General features: G+C 32.1%; 1 protein-coding gene across 2 annotated transcripts in view; it reads left to right on the top strand.

Moving 5' to 3' along the window:
- Positions 1–25,994, top strand: part of NOS2 (nitric oxide synthase 2) — a 37,534-nt gene extending 11,540 nt beyond the window's left edge. For both annotated transcript variants that reach the window (XM_053704601.1, XM_053704600.1), the window contains exons 7-28: positions 375–537; positions 661–752; positions 1,927–2,068; positions 2,321–2,460; positions 3,828–4,002; positions 4,827–4,928; positions 5,729–5,923; positions 6,674–6,756; positions 7,517–7,661; positions 9,579–9,683; positions 10,048–10,097; positions 12,767–12,941; positions 13,409–13,541; positions 15,644–15,722; positions 16,699–16,880; positions 18,873–19,036; positions 20,286–20,496; positions 20,781–20,868; positions 21,217–21,338; positions 23,669–23,817; positions 24,125–24,319; positions 25,355–25,994. In XM_053704601.1, the coding sequence (XP_053560576.1) occupies positions 375–537; positions 661–752; positions 1,927–2,068; positions 2,321–2,460; positions 3,828–4,002; positions 4,827–4,928; positions 5,729–5,923; positions 6,674–6,756; positions 7,517–7,661; positions 9,579–9,683; positions 10,048–10,097; positions 12,767–12,941; positions 13,409–13,541; positions 15,644–15,722; positions 16,699–16,880; positions 18,873–19,036; positions 20,286–20,496; positions 20,781–20,868; positions 21,217–21,338; positions 23,669–23,817; positions 24,125–24,319; positions 25,355–25,441 (2,977 nt within the window). In that variant the 3' untranslated portion in view covers positions 25,442–25,994. The remainder of the gene's footprint in view (positions 1–374; positions 538–660; positions 753–1,926; positions 2,069–2,320; positions 2,461–3,827; positions 4,003–4,826; positions 4,929–5,728; positions 5,924–6,673; positions 6,757–7,516; positions 7,662–9,578; positions 9,684–10,047; positions 10,098–12,766; positions 12,942–13,408; positions 13,542–15,643; positions 15,723–16,698; positions 16,881–18,872; positions 19,037–20,285; positions 20,497–20,780; positions 20,869–21,216; positions 21,339–23,668; positions 23,818–24,124; positions 24,320–25,354) is intronic.
- Positions 25,995–26,835: the final 841 nt, after the last annotated feature.

Genomic DNA, 26,835 nt, shown 5'->3' with positions numbered 1-26,835 from the left:
CTTGGTTTTGTTTCAGCAAATCTACTTTTTACATAGTGTACCACCTATATTCAAATAATGTATGTTACATTAAATGCAACACTTTTAAAACAACTGGATAAAGAAAAACAAACTAAAATGTAAAGTATCTGTGTACAAGAATCTCTAATTATGTTTAGTCATGCTGTCTCATCTCGTCTACAAGTGTAATTATCATGTTGATTCTTCATTAGATTACATGATACTAGGCAATGCTATTCTGAGGTTTTGTACACTGCTGAAGACTTATAACTGGCAGGAAAGTGAGGCAGCAGGAAATGCAATTTACTTCCTCACTATGTACTATACTAAGTTTACTCAAACTTGTTTTTAAATATCTTGTGTCATTTTTCCAGGCCACAAATAGATAACCACCTTAAAAGAGTTGAAGCGGTTACCAAAGAGATTGAATTAACTGGCACTTACCAGCTAACTCTAGAAGAGCTTATATTTGCATCAAAGCAGGCATGGAGAAATGCTCCCAGATGTATAGGAAGAATACAGTGGTCAAATTTACAGGTCAGAATTTTATATTTTGAAAGTGAGTGAAATAAACTAGATTCAATATCATTTCTTGGTCTTTCGCTATCATGTTTATTAAATGACATTGACAATAATGATGAAATATTTTACATTTTTAAGGTGTTTGATGGCCGAAACTGCAAGACAGCAAAAGAAATGTTTGACTTCATTTGTCGTCACATAAAGTATTCATCAAATGGCGGAAACATTAGGTAATTTAGAGAAGATAAATCATAATATATGTGGTGCCAGTTTATTAAGAAATGGCAATAAAGTGCCTGATATATATATTTTTTTAAAATAAATTAATGTCCTATGAAAAAAAGAGCGGTATTGAATAACTACACCAGGTCCCCTTGTTTGGAAAAGGTTATGAACTTTTAATGGTAAATGTATGGTGATAAATTGTAACTTTAGATCACTAAATAATTGCTTTTACAACGTTCACACATAAAAGAAACTAAAATAGATATTATACCAACTAATGTCAATATACTAATGGCAGTAAATGCATTAATAATTTGCTGCTAGATTAAGTTTGCCACCTCAATTATGTTTTCCTGGACAGCTATGATTTACACATTCTGCAGGGTGTGCAGGGAGGAACACGAATAATAGTATCCAAATGCATCATTCAGGTTTCTCCTTGCTGAGTTGGAAAACCTACCCTCAATGTTTTTACTTGTTGTTTCCCGTATTCCAAATGACTTGTTATGAATGGGAGATTATATTGCATGTTTTTATTGTATTTGAAACAGCGACTTTTGCGCATTAAAACCATCACCTATGTAATGTAAAGCAGACTTGCTCATGTTATTTATATCTAATCACTCAGCCTAATAATTAGGTATTTAAATACTAATTATGGCTGGGGTTCAATGAGCGCAACCAGGTTTTTCAGATACAAAAATATCTCAGCATTATTGTCTCCTGTTTATATAATTTTTCTACAGAGAATGCAACTGTATTCACATTTTCTGTAAAGGTGTCAATTTCAACAGGTAAATCAACTCTTTCAAATAACAAAATAAAGGTAAAGAAGATGTTTAAATTAATTCATTAAATACACTCCAGCAGGTAAATGGACCAATGGGAACACATAAAAGTGGAGATAATTTTTAGAGTACATGTCCCTTTAATGAGAAACAGGGCCTTCAGAGATGGCTCCTATTGTAATAATTAAAATCCTTTTGAGAATAAAATAATCACATGTTGCTGTTTAAGGGAAACACACAATTTTTACAGCTTCAGTCTAATTTCTGCAATATACTGTCTTAATGCACTTTAATAAGAAACGTGTGTGTCTATACGTGGATAGATATATGTATATCAGTAAAACTATTTCTGGAAAATACTTATAGGAGACTTCTTTGTATCCTTTTTCAGATCTGCTATAACCATATTTCCTCAGCGGACTGATGGGAAACATGATTTCAGAGTATGGAACAGTCAGCTAGTTCGTTACGCAGGCTTTGAAATGCAAGATGGATCAATTCGTGGAGATCCAGCTAGTGTAGAATTTACAGAGGTATTTAAAAAAAATCATGAATTATATTTCAAGATACTATTTCTGTAATGTAAATGTCACTGAAACACAGTAATTATCACACAGGAAATTGTTGCTGAATTTTTTAGAATTATTGCAGCTTGGTTGCAAAAGCCAGTACACAGAATACACATTTTTTTTAATGACACATTATGCTTTTTAAGAGTAAGCCATAAAATATTGTTCATAGTTAACATATTTTTGTCTGATTTAATGTATTATATTTAATTATAGTTGTGCATTCAGCTCGGATGGAAGCCAAAATATGGACGGTTTGAGATTCTTCCCATAGTGCTCCAGGCAAATGGGCAGGATCCGGAGGTGTTTGAAATTCCCTCGGAACTCATTCCTGAAGTTCCACTAGAACATCCTACGTAAGTTGGGAGAAGAAATGTTGTTGCATTTGTAAGCCAAGTTAAGGTGTGAATTTCTATTATAGTTGGTATCAATTTTTCAGTCACGGGGGAATATTTTGGCTGATTTAAAGGGTCAGAAAACCCCTTATTTCTGTTATCTTGCTATAGAATAACATATCAGCCAAGCCTAAACAAATTAACATATTGATTGCTGCAATTGTTTTTCAATAGCCAAAACTACTCCTACCACTTGAATTATTTGGAGGCTCCAAACTGGACTTTAGCCTGTAGACAACAAGGCTAGCTAAAATCATTATGTTAGTATAAATTGGATTGTTTTCAGTTGATATCAGTTAAAGTCAATTAAAGAAATATGTGTTCAGGGTTAGTCTTTAAAAGTCTGCAGTGTGCATTTCCAGATCTGAAAAGTCGAAATCACAAAATTTTCAGAGCTAAATTACATGAAAACAGGGCAAAATACGTAATGAAAGTATATTTTAAAGTTGTTTTACTATGCAAAACTAAATAATATATATTAAAATATTGGGTTATTTTCTGTCCATTCAATGCATAAATAGGGTTGTAGTGTTATTCAGTAAATTCAGGGAAAGCAAAAGTCAAATACGAAAATTGCAGAAATTTGCTGTTTTTGCTAGCTTAATAGATATAAATGAAACTTTAAGGTTGGTTTATTTTGTTATTGATATTATGCAAATCATACAGTTGTAGTTATTATAACATTCAATATTTTTATCTTCACCAGATCATAAATATTTTTTTTTTCCTTTTGGCTTGAAATGTATTCATAGCTTGCATATCTATGTATGTCAGGTAAAACAGCTTACATTGAATAGAATAGTAATTCTCTGGCCTGACTTGTAAGCTATAACAATATTTTTCCAGCTCTAAACATACTGTGGGGCCAATTTACCAAGCAGTCAATCGGCCCCAATGCATCTGTTTCCGGAAACAGGAGTTAAGAACGCTGCTCCTTAACTCGTATGCCTCCTCTGAGGCGGCGGACAGCAATCAGCCCGATCGTGTATGATCAGGTTGATTGACACCCCCTGCTAGAGACCAATTGGCCTCAAATCTGCAGGGGTGGCAGTGCACAAGCAGTTCACCAGAACTGCTTGTGCAATGTTAAATGCCGACAGCATATGATTCCGGCATTCAGCGATGTCTGGCAGACATGATCACTACAGTGGATCATGTCCGCCAGACATTAATAAATCGGCCCCTGTATGTCTACACCACAGACATATATAATAAGAATTAACCAAAATGAAACTGCCCGTTAGAATGTATTAAATAAAATTAGATTTATTTGCTTTGCAAACCAATCTGATGAAATTTAACGTTCTGAAATCTTGTTTTGTTTGCAGGTATGAATGGTTTAAGGAAATGAATCTAAGATGGTACACGCTGCCTGCAGTTGCCAACATGCTTCTCGAAGCTGGAGGAATTGAGTTTACAGCATGTCCTTTCAATGGCTGGTACATGGGTACTGAAATAGGCGTCAGGGATTTTTGTGATGTTCAACGCTACAATGTTCTTGAGGTAATTCCATTCTAGATATTTATGGGCAGGCTCTTAAAACCTGTACTTAGGTAATTTGTTAGTCAATTACCATACACATCTGTTATATTTCTTTACATATGCAGCCTAGAATTAAAGGGACATTAAACACTAAAAAAAACTTCATGCCCCTCCCTCTAATCACTTTGGAACCTAGGTTTCACTGCAGGTATCTGAAGTAGAGTTGCTGTACATACACAAAAATGTAAGCACTGGAATAAAGAGAAAGCTAGATTTCAATATGGCAGCACCCATGACTAGACAGAGGCAGAGAAAAACCTCAATACTATGCTTATAAAATATATTTAATTTTATAGCTTTTAATGTCCCTTTAATTTGGATAAATGTAACTCCTTTCTTTTGTTTTTTTTTCTGCTGCAGCCAATATCTCTGCTTTTTTGCAAATATATATATATATATATATATATATATATATATATATATATATATATATATATATAATTATTTCAAGATTATAACTGGTTCACAGTATAATGGAAGCAGTTGTTATTTTTTTTTTGCTGCAGCCAATAGCTCTGACATATTGCTACTATATATATATATATATATATATATATATATAAAATTATTTCAAGATCTTAACTGGTATACAGTGTAATGGATGAAGTTGTTCCACATTACATTGCATGTTGTAAGTTTTCATGCAAAACCATTTTTCTTTAATATTTTTAAAGGTAAGTTTGACATTTTCACTACTGGATTTTGTGTTCAATAAAGAATATTTTTTTAAAAAATTGATTGCCAGTACTCAATGATTGTATGTTTTTTGTTTTTTTTCTGGGCAGGAAGTAGGAAAACGATTGGGCTTAGAAACACATAAACTTGCTTCACTATGGAAAGACAAAGCTGTTATTGAAATTAATGTAGCTGTTCTTTACAGTTTTCAGGTGAGTCATTTAACCTATATTTGTTTTGCACATCTTTATAGTATTTATATGCTATTATATAGCATATTAAATATTCTATTTCACTTTAAGATGTCATATCATCATGTTCATTGCATTTTACCAAACCTAATTAAGGACAATCAGGTATTTCCAGAATTTCTCTCAATTAATTATTCCCCATTTCTTATAAGCTTTTCCTCCCTTTCTAATCTCTTCTAGTCTTTTTGGGGTACCTGCTGTATACGGTTGGTACATCAATTGCTTTATAAACGTCTGTATTAGAGAATGTCTCAGGTCTTTCTCCTATTTCTTAGCAGTGTTTATCTGAATGATATGTTTTTATTTATGTATTTATTTATTTTGTTCAGAGGGACTATTAGGTTCTATCCAATATATGGCTATTTTAGCCTTGTGGCTTTGTTCAGGTGTTTGATCATGTTTTAATATCTGGTATATCTATAACACTGGGTTGGCAAATATTAAAAAACTTTAATTACAATTTGTCACATGGAATTATTTATTTTTTAATAATAACTTAAAAAACATTCAACTCAAATTTTTGTATTGATATACCTGTATTAATATTTATTATTCATCAGTCATAAAAATAAAACAGTATAGCAGCATAGCAATTTATATATCTTAACTACACAACAAAAAATCATAATCTAATTCTATTTTTCTTAATTGCGCAGTTTTATGTGCTATTTCCTGAATTATAAACAGTGTTCCACTCGTAACTTATGAAAACTATTATAAGAAAAATACCAGATTTCTAAACGACCTTGTATGCTTTTCAGAAACACAATGTAACCATTATGGACCACCACTCTGCAGCAGAATCATTTATGAAACATATGCAGAATGAGTATAAGCTAAGGGGAGGTTGTCCAGCTGACTGGGTTTGGATTGTTCCTCCGATATCAGGAAGCATCACTCCAGTGTTTCATCAGGAAATGCTTAATTACATACTTAGCCCATTCTACTATTATCAGGTAAGAATTTAATAAAATATGAAAAGTTTAACCATAGTAAATTCCAAAGTCAGTATCTTAAAGGGACATGAAACCCAAAAATGTTCTTTCATAATTCAGATAGAGCATGCAATTTTAAGCAACTTTTTAATTTACCCCTATTATAATTTTTTCATTTTTTCTCTTGGTATCTTTATTTTAAAAAGCAGGAATGTAAGCGTAGGAGCCGGACCATTTTTGATTTAGCACACTTGCTGATAAGTGAGTACATTTATCCACCAATCAGCAAGCGTTACCCAGGTGCTGAACCAAAAATGGGCCGGCTTGTAAGCTTACATTCCTGCTTTTTCAAAAAAAGATACCAAGAGAACGAAGAAAAATTGATAATAGGAGTAAATTAGAAAGTTGCTTAATATTGCATGCTCTATCTGAATAATGGGAAAAAATGGGTTCAGTATCCCTTTAATGATGATGTGATTATGCTTCAATATACAAAACACCTACTGAAAGGTCATATTTCTTTCTAAATCTTTCTAAAATATTAAGTATAACAGGTTGTGTTTTTTAACAGATAAAAATGTAATTCATGTTTTGAGTATATTTGTAAGTTAGGGCAGTACAGGAACTATTTATTTTGTGTTTAGACAAACTGCTTGTTTCAGTTCTATGTGAAGTTGGTTTCTGCAGTTTGCTATTCTTGTTTATATTTTCTGAACTGAAAAAAAAAATATCCTTTAATACAACTGACAACATTTTGTGAAATTTGTTTAGGTGGATGCCTGGAAAACCCATGTGTGGAAAGATGAAAGTCGTAAACCAATGAAGAAGAAGTTCAAGTTTAGCGTTATATCAAAGTGAGAATGAACTCATTGAATTGTATTTTTGTTTAAATTTGAGTTAATACATTCAACATTTATTTTTTTAGTGTAAAGTAATAACAAACAATTGTGTTAATTCCTCTCAAAAATATTATTCATTATCTAAAATTATTTTATAAAGCTGTAGGCCCTTGGGCAATCACAATGGAGTCTTTAAGGTTGTTGCTTAAAATGTCTAACCAAAGCATTTTAAAGCAAACTTTTTGAACACTACATATTAATTGTTATTGCTTGATATTGTGCTTTCAAAACATGAAAGGTGTATAACAAAGAACTTAGGCAAAACCTCTGCTTCTTGAACAGAATTCTTGCAGTCTAATAGCTTTGTGCCTGAGCATTATATGTCATGAAATCTATTAAATGAGGGAAATTACTCATCTGCGCTATCCAACATGAATAGTGTAGCGCACCATAAATATTAACCATGGATTTATAATTCCAACATAAAAATTCAAGCAGTGTGGATTGTGTTATGCTATTGAGACTACTAATTCATTATATAAAGTGTCTACTTCATTTCAAATAAGGGCAACATTATATTTAATTCCACACTATAATTCCCAAGTATACAGTCTATTATTATCATGTTGCTGGTGCTCTCCAAAGGACTCTAGAGGCAAAACAGTAAACGTGATACATATACAACATATACAGATGTCATACTATTTTCTAGTTTGTTTTCTCTTTAAAATGTTGTTTTCTAAAAAAACTAAATACATATTAATTACATTCTCAGGGCTGTCCTTTTTGCATCAGCACTTATGGCTAAATCAGTAGCTGCCAGAACCAAAGCAACTATTCTTTATGCTACTGAAACAGGAAAATCTGAAACATTAGCAAAAAAACTGCACACCGTGTTCAACTATGCATTCAACACTAAGGTAAGCTCTCTGTCATGTCCTTAAAGGGCCATGATACCCACATTTTTTCTTTCATGATTTAGAAAGATAATGCATTTTTAAACATCTTTCTAATTTACTTCTATTATCTAATTTGTTTTATTCTCTTGATTTTTTTTATTCTTTGCTGAAAAGCATATCTAGATATGCTCAGTAGCTGCTGATTGGTTGCTGCACATAGAAGCCTCATGTGATTGGCTCACCCATGTGCATTGCTTTTTCTTCAAATAAGGATATCTAAAAAATGAAGCAAAATAAATAATAGAAGTAAATTGTAATGTTTTTTTAAATTCGTATGTTCTATCTGAATCATGAAAGAAAGATTTTGCGTTTAGTGGCTCTTTAACTGATGTTATATTTCCATGATTTTATTGTTTTTATGCATGTAATTAATCCCACGTTTGTGCATATTGGACCACGAGTTGTTGCTCTCTCTTTGGCAACTAAAATAACTGGACAAAATGCAATCATTTTACTTGGTCATATGTACAATGTAAATAAAATAAAATGGTCCTTATGACTGATTAATTGTATAAATTGTCCTATTATGTGATGTATAACACACATTTACACATACATTGCTACAGTGTATCTATTCTTTTACTTTTGTCACAGCTGTATCATGCCTTAAAATGAATATGGCACTTGTTTTTAAACCTGTGTGACACTAAAAATCAGTGACGTTTCTCAGGTGCATCGGACTAAGTCTACGCAGATTGTAAGCCAGTGTATAGAACAAAATGTACATACACATGAGCTAAAAAAAATATGTGTTTAATCATTTGTATTGAAGCAAGCATGGTTCTTTGTGCTGCATTAAGAAGGGTTCAGCAACCTTGGGCCCCCAGATGTTTTGGAACTAAATTTCCCATGAGGCATTTTATGTGCAGCCACCAATCAGCAGCTAGCTCCCAGCGCCTTAGCCTACCTAGCTATGAGTTTCAACAAAGGGCAGCAAGAGAACTAAGCAAATTAGATAATAGAAGTAAATTGGAAAACTATTTAAAATTATATGCTTTATCTGAATCATTAAAGAACAATTTTGGGTTTTATGTCCCTTTAAAGGGATATAAAAGTGCAGAAAGTAAAACCTCTAATGTGTTAGAGTAAGGGTCAGCAGCCTTGGGCTCCCAGATGTTTTGGAACTACGTTTCCCATGAAGCTCAGACAGCCTAAAGAGTGTCTCAGCATCATGGGAAATTTAGTTCCAAAACATCTGGGGGCCCTGGCATAAAGCATTAGACATGCACAAAATGCAAACTGAAGGCAGCTAGCACCTTTCAGGTAAGGGATCCTATAGTAATCAAGCAAGATGCAGCTCCCAGCACTCCTTAGAAGAACCACTGAATTGATGTATATTTATATAAAAATAAATACATAAAACATAAATATCAGAGTAATCTTTGTAGGTGGCTGTTATTGATATTACCTGTATTATGCTCATGTAGGTGCACTTGACTCGTGGAGCATTTGAATAAAAAAGTGAATGAATAATTATGCATATACTTTATGCTATAAAAATATACTTTCAAAAACATGGCTGAAATAACAGATTTTATTGACTATAATCCTAAATGTAGTGCAAGATATATCCAAGTGTGAAACCAAATGCTATACCCTACTGTACGTGTCACCTACTATATGCGACATCACATACCCACATGTGCCATGAAAGTGCATCTAAAATGGGGCATATTAAAATAACTTTTTTTTTAATGGACACTCCTGTGCTAAAAGCAATCTTTGGGGAGTTTCTATGTCCGCCATAACTGTATGGAATGTGGTAGTAAAGGCGCTATCTATGTTTTTAAAGAACAACAATTTTGGTGTATACTGTCCCTTTAATTATACTTCACTCCAACAGCTTATTTTTTTAAGCCAAAAATGTTACTATTTCAGATTTGCTGTATGGCTGATTATGACATCAGCCAGTTGGATAAAGAAACCCTTCTACTGGTGGTGACAAGTACATTTGGAAATGGAGACTGTCCTGGCAATGGGGAGGTAAGTTGATCCTTATGGTATGAATTAAGACATCATACCATCTTATAGGGAATGAGTGCTATGTATTAATATTCTTTTATTTCATCCACTAAATAAACCCTCTTTTTTTATAGTAATTTGCATTTTTATATATCTTTACCAAAGCAATGATATATCTAATTGTATATACATTTAAAAATAGCTGAGACTTTTCTAGGTATCCATTCCTAGTATAATAGTTATCTAAGTAAATGCATTTAATATTTAACTGGAATGCATTATAATTCAAATAGGAATATTATAATATACTATATTCATTTTAAATTGTATTATATATGAAATAATGTACATTACAGGCTAACTCAGATTTTTTTTTATCCCATAGAAATTCAAGAAATCTCTATTTGCTTTGAAACAACTAAAGAAAAAACTAAGGTATGAAAATGTCTAAAGAAATACTTTCATTGTTATTGTCATTGCATGAAGTTAAACAAATAATTGCACAGTCCAGTAATCATGGTCATAAAAACCTGACTGTACCAGAGATTCATTATAACCTATACAACAACAACAACAACTAGGCATAACAGGGCAAAGGACAGTGTTATATGAATACTATTGAACAGCTATTGCTCCAAACATCACACCCTCCTTAAAGGGACAGTCTACACCAGAATTTTAATTGTTTTAAAAGATAGATAATCCCTTTATTACCCATTTCCCAGTTTTGCATAACCAACACAGTTATAATAATATACTTTTAACCTCTGTGATTATCTTGTATCTAAGCCTCTGCAAACTGCCCCTTTTTCAGTTCTTTTGACAGACTTGCAGTCTAGCCAATCAGTGCCTGCTCCAAGATAACTTCACATGCACGAGCATAGTGTTATCTATATGAAATACGTGAACTAACACCCTCTAGTGGCGAAAAACTGTTAAAATGCAATCTGAAAGAGGTGGGCTTCCAGGTCTAAGAAATTAGCATAAAAACCTCCTAGGTTAAGCTTTCAACTAAGAATACCAAGAGAACAAAACAAAATTGGTGATAAAAGTAAATTGGAAAATTGTTTAAAATTACATGCTCTATCTGAATCATGAAAGTTTATTTTGGCCTAGACTGTCCCTTTAAATCTGAACTCACCTAAAATGTATAACTATACTTTAAAAATGCAATATAATTTGATTATTCATTTGCCCACTTTTTTTGTAATTTAAATCTGAAAATGGTGTTATTTCACATCAAGAAGCTGGCTGACCCTGCAAGATTACATACAGATTGATCAGTGCAGGCATTCATTAATATCTGCCCCTAACTTACCACAGCAAAAGGGATAAGATGAATACGCAATGTAGATTTTTTATAAAAAAAATATAAAAATGGCAATTTATTTACTTTAAAACCTTTGTTTCATTTGCTATTTTTTGTGATGCTGATAAGTACAATGTATATTATAGGAATAGTCTAATCAAAATGAAACTTTCATGAGTCAGATAGAGCAGCCATTTTAAGCAACTAATTTACTCCTATTATACATTTTTCTTCATTCTCTTGGTATCTTTATTTGAATGTAGGCTTAGGAGCCAGACCATTTTTGGTTCAGAACCTGGGTAGAGCTTACTGATTGGTGGCTTCATTTAGACACCAATCAGAAAGTGCTGCCCAGGTGCTAAACCCAAAATGGGCCAGCTCCTAAGCTTACAATCTTGCCTTTTCATATAAAGATACCAAGAGAATGAAGAAAAAATGATAATAGGAGTAAATTAGAAAGTTGTTTAAAATTGCATGTTCTATCTGAATCATGAAAGTTTAATTTTGACTTGACCTTTTAAAAAAATGTTGTTAATATATCTTTAAGGGATTGTCCTTGTTTTAATCAAACCAGGTACAGTGTAATACTTGGAGGCACATTAGTAACTCATTAATGAATACATAAATTATTATATCATCCTATTAACACTAAAAACATATGATGTTGTAACATGAGCCTGATATTAATGTTATTTCCTCCTTATCTCATTGAAAGTTAAACCATAATTTAACTTTCATAAGTCAGATAGAGCAAACAATTCTAACAGGCTTTTCAATTTACTTCTGTTATAAAGTGTACTTTGTTCTCTTGGTATCTTTGTTCACAAGCATACCTAGGTAGGCTCATGAGCTGGAAACTAGCTGGTGATTGGTGGCTACACACATATGCCTTTTGTCTTTGGCTCATCAGATATGTTCAATTAGGACCCAGTAGGGCATTGTTGCTGACATTAACTATGTTACTAACCCTATGTAAGGATTAAACACATAATCCTATGCAAGTTTTAGTGCTATAATGAAATGCTCTAATACTAGAGGGTTTTACTGCACTTATATATCCCTTTAAAGGGACATGAAACCCAACTTGTTCTTTCATAATTCAAATAGAGCATATCATTTTAAACAGCTTTCCAATTTACTTAAATTATCTAATATGCTTAGTTCTCTTGGTTTCCTTTGTTGAAACACATAGCTAGGTAGGCTCAGGAACTGGGAGCTAGCTGCTGATTGGTGGCTGCACATAAATGCCTCTTGTCATTGGCTTACTGATATGTTTAGCTAAATTGGAAAGCTGTTAAAAAATATGCTCTGTCTAAATCATGGAAGAAAATATTGGTTTTCATGTCCTTTAACTAATGCACACTGGATTAATCACAGGAACATATGTAAAATTAACAGAACAATATAAAATGAGCATGTTAAAATGACAGAAAGAAAAATAATTTTGTCGTCCTCATTTTTAATAATCTATCAACCAAACAAAAGTTAATCAAATAGATTCAGACTTTTTACAGTGTTCACTAGTACCTAGCACTTTATCTATTCTATATCACTCAAAGAGAGACTGACACCTAAAGTCACTTAGCTTTGTATGTATCTGATTAGATTGGATTTGGAACTATATCTCCATTCCTAGAAATGGGCATTTTCTCTTTCTGTTTTATGCCAGTGACACAATCTCAACCACAGAAGTATTTGCATGAATGCACTGAGAATATAAACACATAATGCTATTAGAATAAAACTTTGAAATAAATCTGTCGGCATATGTTAAGGTACATTTCTTTTCCCACAGGTATGCTGTTTTTGGCCTTGGGTCAAGCATGTATCCTCAGTTCTGTGCATTTGCCCACAATGTTGACCAAAAGTTGGCTCAGCTTGGTGGGTCACAGATAAGCCTGACAGGTGAAGGGGATGAACTTAATGGTCAAGAAGAATCTTTTCTAACCTGGGCAGTGCATACATTCAAGGTAATTTGTTTAAAAATCAGAGGTTTGAATCACAAAGGCAATGATAATTATGTAATTATATTTTGTATACATTAAAATATATGTCACAAGATGGAAACATATTATACACATAGTTGTCCCTTTAAATAAGATTTCCTATTCAGTGGTACACAATAGAGTATTGTATACTTTAGATGTACATTATTCTGTAACCTCAGTTAACAGTGTTTTTCCACTATAGCAGGGGATGGGGATGGATATGCAGATAAGTTCCACAATGCATCACATTTTTGCTTTCAATATTCATTTTAAATGCAGAAAATTGGAATGTTTTTAAACTACTTTATTAAAAATAAACACAACTATTACTACATTAATATATTGAAAATCTGAAGATATGACTATGTTGCATAACCCTTTGGCTTCAAGAAGAAGCCACAATATATCACTGTATATATTTAAAAAAAAATAATGTTTTTTTTTTCTAGGCTGCATGTGAAGTATTCAAGATTCGAGACAGGCAGAAAATTATGCTGCCAAAACACTACTCTTCATCGGAAACCTGGCATCCTGAGAACTACCGCTTAGTGAATGAAACACTGCCATTTGACCTTATTAAAGGTATCTAAAATACTTCAAAGTTCCACAATTAAAATTAGAAACAAAGCCAAAATCTAATAATATTTTTGAACACATAATAATAATGTGACTGAAAAAAACTTTATGGTTACATTCCCATGTTACATAAAGAGTTGGAGTATAAGTGTGTGAGGCAATGATGCATATTGGCAGTTAAAAGTATTACCATAAATGTTATTTCAAATCTGATGTGATTCTGTTCAGTAAAGAAAAATGGTGTTGGAAATGGAATATTGTGAGTAATTAGACATCAGATGATTCTGCCCATATATATATTATACTTGATTAATGTTTCCCTCCAAAACAGCATTTCTCAAAGGTAGGCTGACCATATTGCAGCTTTAAAAAGGGACACATATGAAAAATACATATGTCAGGGTTCTTATAACAGAACATTATTCAAAGCATTTCTTTAAACAGCCCTGACATAGGTATTTTTCATATGTGTCCCTTTTTAAAGCGGCAATATGGTTAGCCTACTCAAAGGTGATCAATGGAATCCCATAACAGGTCTGATATTAGGTCTACCAATAGGACATGAGGCCTACAGATGAAAATCACTGTTCTCAAACCATGATGTATATTGAAAGATGGCAATTATGGATATTAATAGGCACTTGTCAGTTTTTGACATTCAAATTGAATAATGATGTTCATAAGCTGACACTGAAGTTTATGAAAATGATATTTCTAATGTTAGCTTTGTTATTTTGATTATATTACATATCCATGATCAAGAAACCATTTTGTAGAATGTAGCAGGAATAGGTGTCTGACGTTTTGAGCATGTAAACTATGCATTGCAAAGCATTTTTACAACATAATTAAAAATGATATGGGGAATTCAGTTAAGTTGTATGTTCCTTTAAGTGTAAATGTTTAGAAAGCAAGAAAGTATAGGAAACCGTTTTCAGAGCTTACTAGTTTCTTTACTTAGGTCTATGAGTCATTACAGTGAGACCACACAGATTTTTGCTGCACCCTTTTCCTGGTACACTACACCTGCTGTGTCATTTTAACTTTCAACTTTTCAGCAAGCCATGATGTGGAACAGCAGCTAATTACCTGCAAAACAAGCTTTGATGTTTTCAATTAGCACAGTGTTCACAATTAAGATTATTTTTTAGTTCCATCACACTGTTCCCTACATCTGGCTTATTGCAGTAATCAGGAAAAGGTGTAGGCAATTTTCCCTGGACTAAGGAAATGCAGTTACACAATTTGTTATTACCATGGATGAGAGGAAGCACTTAGTTTTTTTTTCATACAGATGCTTTATGCTATTGTTTGCTATTGACAGTGGCTCTAATTTTCTTATTAGTAATTATAAATGGAAATGGTATATTTTTATTACAATTAGCAATATGCTTGATGGATGGTATAGTGAGACCATATTCATTTTGTAACAGTTTTTTAGCATGATATTTGCATTGTCACTTAGTTAGACACTACCTAACTTTTCAGCATATAAATTATCCCTTGGAGAAGGAACCTTTAGGCAGCTGCCTGTATTGCCAAATGAGTAATGTGACCTATCTGAGTAGCATCATTTATATTTTTTGTACAACACTCTTTTAATTTTCAAAAGTAATTATGTAGTATTTCAATCAGTGAACACTTTGCAGTATTATCAGACCATGGATGTAGCCATATAAAATAACAAAGTAACCGTGCTGCTTATGCACCGTATAAGCGGACAAAACAATGTATAAGATATAAATGTAAAGTAATGACAAAACTGCTATATGTGGTAATAACTTTTATATTAGACTTTTTTTCACAACTTTGCCACAATTTAAAATCAATTATTGTGACATTCCTGATTAATATTTATATTCCTGTGTTACATTGTAAAGAACAGCATTTTGTTTTCACCCTAATTCTATGTGACACCCTAACCTGATTGATAGAAAAAACGTTTATTTTAAATGCATATATAAATCCTTTATTTCTAAGGATTGAGGGAATACACCTAAATGAAATAAAGATATTACGAGTATCTCTATGTCTTAACCCTGTATGCTTTACATATGTTTCTTCACTGTGTATCAGTTTTTTCATCTCTTTATTTTGTTTTCTTACAGCACTTTCAAAAATGCACTCCAAGTATATCCTTCCAATGAAACTAAAATTTAGGCAGAATCTTCAGAGCCAAAAGTCTAGGTAACTCTTCTATTTTAAAGTAAATTGTACTATATGTGCATATTGTCCGTTAGAAAGTTTAAAATGTGATTTTTGCTAGCAATGTTTTTAGGGTATTGCTATTGCAGAGAAGTCTTAAAGGGACATAAAACACAATTTCTTTTTCATGATTCAGATAGAGCATACAATTTTAAACAACTTTCCAATTTACTTCCATTTTTAATTTTGCTTCATTCTCCTGGTCTCCTGAAGGAGCAGCAATGTACAACTGGGAGCTAGCTGAGCATACCACTAAGCCAATAATAAGAGGCAAACCTGCCACCAATAATCAGCTAGCTATATAAGAGCAGCCACCAATAAGCAGCTAGCTACCAGTTCCTGAGCTTACCTAGATATGCTTTTCAACAAAGGATACCAAAATAGTAAAGCAAATTAAATAATATTAGTAAACAGTTGAAAAGTTTTAAAAATTGTATACTGTTTCCAAATCATTTTTGGGGGAGGGGGGGGGGGTCATGTCCCTTTTAGGTACCTCTTGAGTAAATTTACCTTGTCCATATTGTGTTGCCAATTAGAGCCAAATGTAACCAAGGTCCTTGACTGATCTAAGTAGGGTGATGCGAGTGTTAAACACATAGTTCTGTCCAAGCAATAGTACAACGATAAAATACTCTAACGCATTAGAACATGTTTATTATGGCTTTTTATGTCCATATAAACATTTATATAAGGAATATTTAAAACTTATATACTGCAACTAAACCTTTCATGTACTATGTATCACCTTTCATCCTATTCTGTTAACATGTATAAAAGGGGAGCACATTTTGACAATTGTGTATTTAATTGTTAATTTACTAATGGGTTCAGACACACATATATATATAACTTACTGATATCTAAAAAAATCCCTTATTTAACTTTATTGTTTACTACACTCAAAAAGGAAATCCTGAATACGTAATAACAAATATTATGGGATTTTTTTTGCTTTCAGTCGTGCCACTCTTCTGCTCCAGCTTTCCGCCGAGGATAGACAGGAAGTACAGTATCTTCCAGGGGAACATGTTGGTTTGTTTCCTGCCAACCAATCAGAGTTAGTTATGGGCATAATTGGACATTTAAAGGATGCTCCCCCTAGTGATCAGGACTTCCGACTGGAGACACGCAGTGAACAGGGTAAGAATATATTCTTTTTCTCTTTGACCTTTAAAGCCCTGCATTGCTTTGTCAGTGGATATAAAATATGCTAGCTATTAACCCTTATTTATGGATTTAAAATGAATGGATTGTGCTTTTGTGCATACAAAACATATAATATAGACAAGTATGAGCCTTGGCATACAAGTATCATTTCTGATATTTTTTTATTATTTTTTTTTTCTACTGTACATTAGAACCATGAGGGTTAAAGAAATATTTTAGTGAAAACAATTACATACTTTCCTTTGTAATTGTTATCACTACGTATTGACCCTGCAATGCTATGTGTTTAATCCCAGCATAGGGATTAAACACAAGTATCACTAGGGAACAGCAGAAAAGTTGCACAGCAGGTCCATGCGACTAGCGCTGCTGATTGGGTCAGCAACATTTTCCACTCCGGTGCAGTAGTGCTCAGTAGCTCCTGAGCAGTAATTCAACTATGTGTTTAATCAGTCTGCTGGAAGGTTAAATACTTAGCATTGCAGGGTTAAAAAGTGACAAAAAATAACTTGCTCTATCGGATAAAAGCAAGTATTTTTTCACTAAAATGGCTTTTTAATAGCCTTTCTTTAATGATCCACCTAACAAATGTATGTAAATTATGCATGTGTTGCACAGTATAAATAATACAATATTTATAGGTTTCCATATTTAGGATTTGTTGAGTCATATGCAAAAACAAATTCAAATAATTAGCCTTTCTTCAAATAGCTAATGAATGAATCATGCATTTTCCATTAAAATGTTTGAAAGTGTTTACAGCAACTTTTCATCGACAGAGGCCATTTATGTTATCGCCTTGTTATTTGTGGTTATACCAGGTGATACTAATTATTCAATTGATCTAAGGATGTCAAAACTGCTTCTTGAATGCTCAATCAGACCTCAGTGGTATTCACTATCCAATGAGGTTTTGCCTAAAAGATAAAGAGCACCATATAGTGCAGACTGGAGGATCTGCAATTGTTTTTCATTCCAGATTTTTAAAAAGTAATTTTACATAACTGATTGCGTACAGTTTGAAATAATTATAACCAACTGTAAAGGGACATAAAACAGGTTGAGATATATCCAAAAAGGGCTTAGTAATTAAAACGAGTTTGCATTAAAAAAAATTGTTCAAAAATTGCTGGCAAGTATTTTAAAATAATTTTCAAAAATAAGCAAAATGAATTACATAACTAAGCTGCCTGGAGAAGCCAACTCCACCCCCCTTATCAGTGTTTAGACATGGGCATTGTATTTCAACTGAGTTCACAGCTTCTAGGCATGCTCCAGCAGATAATCCCTATGTACTTTTGTATTCTTTCAAAACAACAATAGATATAGATACAGCCATAGAAGGAAATGTGTGGGGGGAGTTAGAGCTTTACAATTCAGAAACTAAAAAGAAATGGTTAATGGTGAGGCACTGCAGTATAAATTTACAGGTAAAGTAATTAAAGTACATATTTTATTTTGTTTATATCCCAACTTGTTTTATGTCCTTTTACATTTGTTAAAGTTAGTGCAAAGTCAATTTAAAAAAGGAACCAATCCAGCCAATAATATTTATGTTAAAAAAATCTGCTTACAATTCAGTCAAATTGCTAAAGTCAGTTAAAGTTATTAACAAGTCCACTTTCTAGAACAGGTGGACCTTTAACTGACTATATGAAGGCATGTTTGACCCACTTTAGCTGACTTTTTCCACCAATTTTTTATAGCAATTGGGGATTAGTGAAAACAACCCTAATAGTATATTTATTGTAAATACAATTCTACTGATGGTGAAAACAAATCTCATGTAGATACCACAAACCATTTGATAGGTACATACAAGTTTTCATAGTTGTCAATGAGGGAAATGTCATTTACGAGAAAACTGTTGTATTCTATGCAAAAAAATACTAAACTTCACCACCCCCTTATCATGTGTACATTTCAATGTATTCTTAATGATTTCCCATCTTTCTTTGTTTCAAGGTAACTTCTGGGCAATAAATGAAAAAATCCCAGCCTGTTCCCTATTTCAGGCATTGACATACTTCCTAGACATAACTTCTCCGCCCACACAGCTGCTACTGAAAAAACTGTCTCTACTGGCTACTGATGACCGAGACAAAACTAGACTGGAAACTTTGTGCAAAGTACGTATGAGGATAATTAGTTCAGTATCTGATACTGACAAACAGTTTCTCACACAATCTAAAGTACATTTATATTTCTATTTAAGTTTAGGGTTAATTGTTTAAACAATCTGGCTCATTATGATTTTGTATGGTTCAGCAAGATATTTTTAACTCAGAAGAACTGCTACAGCAAGCTAAATATAGATATGAATCATGTTATACAGCTAAGCAGGCAGGGTTACTTAAAGATACATTAAACATAAATTGAAATCCCCATAAAAATATTTAATAAGAATAGTAAAAACAATGTAATGTACATTCATTATTTCTTTTACCTTTTGTAACTAACATCGGCAACCAATGCTTTCCCCCTTTTCCTAAAGACCTAGTATACATATTGCTCTTATTTGAGGTCTGTGTGTTGGATAATGCTACAGTGAGTTTCAAAATTTTGTATCGCTGAACTGCTCTGCGACATTTAAGCCCTGAAAATGTCTGCAAACAAAATGGTAGTTTTTAAAACATTTTATTGGTAATGTAGTGCTTAAAGGGATAGTCTAGTCAAAATTAAGTTTTCATGATTATGATAGAACATGCAATTTTAAGCAGCTTTCTAATTTACTTCTATTATCAAATTTTCTTCATTCTCATGGTATACTTATTTGAAAAAGTAGGAATGTAAGCTAAGAAGCCGGACAATTTTTGGTTCAAAACCCTGGCTAGTGCTTGCTACATTTAGCCACCAATAAGCAAATGCAACCCAGGTTCTGAACCAAAGATGGGCCGGCTGTTAAGCATACATTCTTATTTTTCAAATAAAGATACCAAGAGAATGAAGAAAAAAATGATTGTAGGAGTAAATTAGAAAGTTGCTTAAAATCGCATGCTCTATCTGAATTATGAAAGTTAAATTTTGACTAGACTATCCCTTTATTTGCCAATATATACAAAGCACATGCAAACCAATATATGTTTATATATTTATTTAACTACATCACAAATTAACCATCAATCCCTTCTATATTTTCTCTGTACAATTATTGATAAGCCTTTATGGTGCACTTGTAGTTATATAGTGATTGGTACAGAAGTAATGTAAATTCTCCTCACTCATTCATTCATATAATTTGTAGATGTTATGTAGATACTAGGTCCCAGAAAGTTTAGAAATTGGGAATTTCTTCACATACTGAAATATTTGGCACTCTACAAATACTTGATAATAATAAAACATAATAAAAATGATAATATAATATTTGCCTTTCAGAGTGCTGATGAATACAATGAATGGAAATTTTACAAATATCCTACATTCTTTGAGGTTCTGGAAGAGTTTCCATCCCTCCAAGTGCCTACTACTTTTTTGCTGACTCAACTGCCCACTCTAAAACCAAGATACTATTCCATTAGCTCCTCAGTGGACATGGTACCTGGGGAAATTCATCTGACAGTTGCTGTTGTAAACTACAATACAAAAGGTGTGTACTTTTTTTTTTACACTTGAATAGTGTCTTTTGTTTACTTTCTAATAAAGTTTTTGTTAATTAAAAATATAACCAACCAATCATTACAAGTATTACTTCATTGTAAATAATTCTGGAGACACGTGCTTGTTATATGTAGTGTAAAATGCACAAATATAAAACAGTATAATTCTACATCAGGAAAAAAAAAAAAAACAATATCATATGTGTCTCTTTAAGAGCTATATAAGGCTTTACATCACCTCTCATTGTTTAACGAATTATTGTTTTTCACACAGAGGGCAAGGGCCCATTGCATCATGGGGTGTGTAGTACATGGCTGAATTCCATGAAGCTCAATGATACAGTACCCTGTTTTATACGAAGGTGAGTGGGAAATATGTACAACTATGCCTGTTTCAGACACTCAAACACAATGGACACAAGTATGAAGGAAAATAAAAAAATTAACGAGCAGTTAAGAGCAATCTGCAAAGGGTTTGTTTCAGTGCCAATGGATTACACAGTCAACTAAAAAATTATGTGAATGATATACTACAAAATTATTATTATATAAATGTAAAACTTTTTAAACTAATAGCAACATTTTAAAGATGCACACATTTATAAAAGAAATAGGCTTTTACTTTCTATTATACAAATAAGATTATTCAGTCAGAATATATAACCAATTTTATTTCATTTATTAAATGAAAAATGTACTTGTCACTACAGCACAAACACATTCCATCTCCCGGAGAATCCGGCTGCCCCATGTCTGCTGATTGGACCAGGAACTGGAATTTCTCCATACAGAGGATTTTGGCAACAGAGACTCTATGATCAGCAAAAGAAAGGTATGAAAAAAATGTACTGATAACACAAGATATCAATTTATCTTGTGTGTGAACACATTTTATAATTATTCTATTATATTAGGAAAGGTGGGAATTTTTTTTTTTATCCGTTCTTTCTTTCTTTCTTTCTTTCTTTCTTTCTTTCTTTCTTTCTTTCTTTCTTTCTTTCTTTCTCTTATGAATACATTTTCTATTAGATTTGTATAATTAGATACATTATCTTTAGCCTTCTATTCTCAGAGAGTATTAGTCATTTATGTTTTACAATACCCATGAAAAATGTAGTGCCTTTTAGTCTTTAGGGATTTATTTGTAATTGGTGAGAATGAATTCAGAAAGAATAGTAATGTTATTGTGAGATTTTTTATAATCATTTAAACACCATTTAAATTGGTCCCCATCCTGCAATTGATTTGGGATATCTTTGCCCTACTTTCAACTAAAGGGGGCAAGTCTGATTTGTTTTCTTAAAGGGACACTCAACTCAAAATTAAACAACTTTCCAATTTACTTCTATTAACAAAATGTGCACAGTCTTCTTATATTTACATTTTTTGAGTAACCAGCTGCTACAGAGCATGTGCAAGAATTCACAGAATATTCGTAAATGCATTTGTGATTAGATGATTGACTGTCACGTGATATAAGAGTGGAAATAGACATAACTAAAAATCTACTACTGTATTTACTGGTCCTTTTAAATGTTGTTGGCACTACAGTGAACTTATTAATGCAATACAATTACAAAACATTTAAATGTTTCTTAATAATATAAGTATTTAATATTGCAGAATATTTCTGGTAAGAGGAAATATACTCATGGGAAACATATTAGGCAATATAGAACTTTTATCAACCATGGCTGTGTGACTGTGACTATGAAAGTCCTGGTTGTCCTACCAACCAACCTGAGAATCACTGATGTAGTGAATAGGAAATTACTAAAATAAAAATATTTGGCATTTTAAAAACTGTTTATCAACAAAAAACTATTCTCAGTTAGATATCACCTATGGCACCCTGCGTGTAAATTATCTAAAACAAAAACTTTCCACTTCTGTTTATTTAATTTGTAGACCTACTTTGTATTTCCTTATACCATATCCTACAAGAGTTGGATTGACCACATGGCAACCTAAGCACCTTCCTAAGACATCATCAAATTAGAGGACCCTAAAAAAATTTAAAGGGCATGATTCTCTAAAGCTTTCTAGTCTGGGGAAATTCTATAAGATGCCTCCTCAATAGGAATGTGCATTCAGAGGTTTTGGATGCCTCCAAATTTATTTATTTTATTTATTTATAAAATATTTTACCAGGAAGGATACATTGAGATTTCTCTCGTTTTCAAGTATGTCCTGGGGAATGTGGGAGAAGGTGTCCGCTTGCAACATTCAGTTGTTTACAGAGCCAGATCTATTTAGACATGTGCACAGTGGATAAATTCGTTTTGGTTCGTTTCAGACCGATTCTGATTTTTTTTAATTTCGTTTCGGATCGATTCAAATTCGGATACATTAAAATGTATTAGTTTCAGATTCATTTGGATTTGAATAAATTTGGATGTATTCGCTTTGGATTTGATTCGTAAATTCGGAAGTCTGGTATGTGTTATGTTGATTCAGATGGTTCCAAGTTACACAAACGGAATTATTTCACTGTTCAATATCACTAAATCTTACTAAATTTCATTTTTATACTGAATTGTGATTAGTCCATGGCCATTCGTATGTAATGAATAAATCAAAATTAATTTGGATTTATTCATTACAGATGCATTTGGATTAGTTTAGTTTCATTGCTAGGGTAATTCAGAAATTCGAATCGATTTGAATCTCTGAATTTGGAGAATTCGTCCGAGTTTCAATTCGGAAAAAAACTAAATGCACATGTCTAGATCTATTCTTGTGAAAGATCAACACACTAATATCTTTGAAAATCCAGACCTTAGTGTGTTGCACTTTCACAAGAATAAATTTGGCTCCAAGCATTTTTTACCTTGAGAACTTTGTGTTTCATTAAGGGGGATTCACTAATAATATTTTTGAAAAGGAGAGACGTTTACTTTACAATATAGACGTCAGTAAAATAAGTTAATGATTTATTAAGGTAATGCAATGTTTTACTCATATGGAGGCCATATAGAATATTCCCTAGTAGTCTATTAAATTGGCTTTGTAAGTGTTCTATACACGAAACACATATTAAAGAACATACTGTCCATAGCTATTAAGGTTGCTGTGAGGCATTTAATGCTTTCTATCTAAGATTAAAGAGGGAACTAAGAAACAAAGGTACATGCTAACTTATAAATGTCTTGTCAATTGCAGGAACAAAGGCTTCTTCTATGATATTACTGTCTGGTTGCCAACAGTCCGAGCTGGATGATATCTACAAAGAAGAGACGGCAGACATGAAGAGCAAAGGAGTGCTGAAAGAAGTGTACATGGCTTATTCTAGGGAACCAGGCAAAGCCAAGGTAAGGATCATTTATACAACATGAGCGCTTTAATTCGCCTGTTTCTTTTTTCCCAACCCTATCTTTTTTAAATGATAAAAGGGTCATCTGACAACAGTAGTTTCTTACATTAACACACAAAGCGGAACAATATATTTTATTATAAATATGTGTAATGTAGGTTCATATTGTTAAATATGCTGATTAAAAAAGTGCTCCCCATCCATCATAATATTATGCAGCAAATAACGCTTTTGCAAATTGTATCAATGAAAAAATTAGGTATTTTCTGTTCTAAAAAATATTTATTTATTTTTTTTACTCAAAGATCTATGTTCAAGACCTCTTGAAAAGCAAACTTGAGAATGAAGTGTGCAGGATTTTGCTTGAAGAGGAGGGCCACCTGTATGTATGTGGAGGCATCCAAATGGCAAGAGATGTGGCAAGCGCTCTAAAATATATTATTGCAAAGAAGATGAGGCTAAATGAAGAGGAAACTGAAAATTATTTCTCTCAGCTAAAGGTAAAAATGTTTTACAAAACTGCTGTGCTGCATACATCAAGATACAAATTGGCAACATGTGTCTCAAAATGCCACAGTGGAATCAAATTACCCAGGGAAATTATTAGTCTGGTAAAAATAAAGGGACAGTATACACCAATTTTCATATAACTGCATGTAAGAGACACTAATATAAACAAGAATATGCACAGATACTTATATAAAAATCTAGTATAAAACCTTTTAAAAACTTACTCCCAATTTAGCACTATTGATAAGGTTAGGCTGGGACACCCACTGAAATGGGCTGAGAAAACAGGAAGAGCAGACACTTCCCCTCCCCTGCATATGAAAAGACCCATTACACAAGCAGGAGTCTGTAGACATCAGTATACATCTACAACTTTGGGGCTTGGAGTCGGAAAATAACCTTAATGTAATTTAAAAATTAGCAAAACTATAGATTGTTACACTTTCAGATGGGCTATATAAATGAATCATCTACAAAATATTTATGCAAGGAAATAATCTAGTATACATTGTCCCTTTAATCTCTTCAGGACATATGACAGAATTTTTCCGTCATAAAACAATTGAGCAAACTGAAAGCTGTGTCCTTAAAGGGTTAAATAAAGATTGTTTTTATTCTAAATTCACTGGTTCACAAAATACAAGCATAATTATAACAATGCACTTACACAATTAAGGGCAGCTGATAAGCAGAAAAGGATCTACTGACTAGTAGTAACATTTCAACTTTTTGACTACTGACCTCATTTCAGGTCTACCCTCTACTCCTTTAATTGCTAAGGGTCTTCCTGTTTTAGCATTTAAATGGAAAATAAAGTGTTATCGCAGTTTATTTTCTGTGTTCCATATTCCTTTAATTAAGAAACAGAGATATCCACCCCTGGGAAAGAGGAAACAATTTATCAAACAGCAAACTTCACTTGACCAGCCAATGGTGCATTTCATTGTTACATTAATTTAGCTTGCAGATACTCTTAAGCAATAACAGTAAGTGGCACCGTGTTCATGTATATCCTTTCGTTTCAGAATCAAATGCGGTATCATGAAGATATATTTGGAGCTGCCCATAAACCTCTAAATGCTAAGAATGGAATTAAGAAGGCAATACTTTGAATACTTATGCACATTTTAAAAAGGACCAACTTTAATCTGCTGATCAGAGTTTATTAAAAAAAAAACAAGATGAACCATTAGATGAAATATGACTTAATACTTCAGAACTCATGTAATGTATTGTAATGTCCAAATGTGTGTGTATGTGTATATTTATATATTTAAGGATGTTATTGATTGTTTCTTCTTTCTTTTATTGTTATGATTACATAGCATCATAAATTAATTAAATAATTAGTTAAATTATGTCATTATATAAATTAATAAAAAAAATGTTAAACACAAAGCTATATGAATTCAATATATATATATAAATATATATATATATATATATATGTATATATATATATATATATATATATATATACACTGTGTATATATATAAATATCTTCATTATTTAAAGGTGGTTAATTGAATGCTAGTTGTGATTAAAAGAGCTGCAAACATGTCCAGTAATATTGTATTTGTTTACCAATTCTCAACTGATAATCATATTTATACACATTTTATTTAAGTATATTAACTGGATTAAATATATTTCACAATAACATCAAATACATATATACTTTTGTGGCCACAATAGCATCTTTTGTTATATCCCTTGATTCTAAGTAGATATGATGTTTTGTAATTTAACATATATATATATATATATATATATATATATATATATATATATATATATATATATATATACTGTATATAATTTATTTTGTGTTTTATCCTATGTGATTGTTAAGTGAATATTAATATTTACTCTATGGAATAATGATCAAACATACTAATATTTTTAAATATAAAATTGTCCATTCTGAGTTATGACTAGGCTAGCTACATTATAAGGCGTTCTCTGACTGTATTTATCAATAGCTCTGATCTCTATATATTATGCTTTATAGTAAAGTTAGAATGTATTTGATGCAGCAATGGCAGGTCCAGATGCTAAGATTATTGTATAGAAAAATTAATATATGCTTTTTATTTTATTTTAGTTATTTTTCAATCTGTATCTGAATTTTTTCAGAACTTTTAATATTATAGTAATATTAGTGTTGACACTAAAATGTAATATTAAATTATTTTTTTAAAAAAAAAACTTTTTAGAACAGCTTTGTACAGGCAGCCTTTTATATCTGAATTCATTTCCTGGAGGAACTGTTGTAAAAAGAATCTCTGAAAAATGTACTTATTTGTATAATGTAATTTAATGGGATGTCAATGATTAACTGTTAATTTGCTGTTCCTTTAAGTGCAAAGATTCTTCAGTTTTTGTGCAGTAATGTCTTAATAGTTTCCCACAAATTTCCAGATAGTTATGTTTTAGTGTTAATTTATTCTCTCAAAGGAATTCCACATAATATGCAATATTTTCTTATGTGTGTCATCAATTCTA

Source organism: Bombina bombina, chromosome 3 (genome assembly GCF_027579735.1).
Source record: "Bombina bombina isolate aBomBom1 chromosome 3, aBomBom1.pri, whole genome shotgun sequence".
Lineage (NCBI taxonomy): Eukaryota > Metazoa > Chordata > Amphibia > Anura > Bombinatoridae > Bombina > Bombina bombina.
Note: the sequence above shows the minus strand (reverse complement) of the source record. Positions and strands in the feature narration are given on the sequence as shown.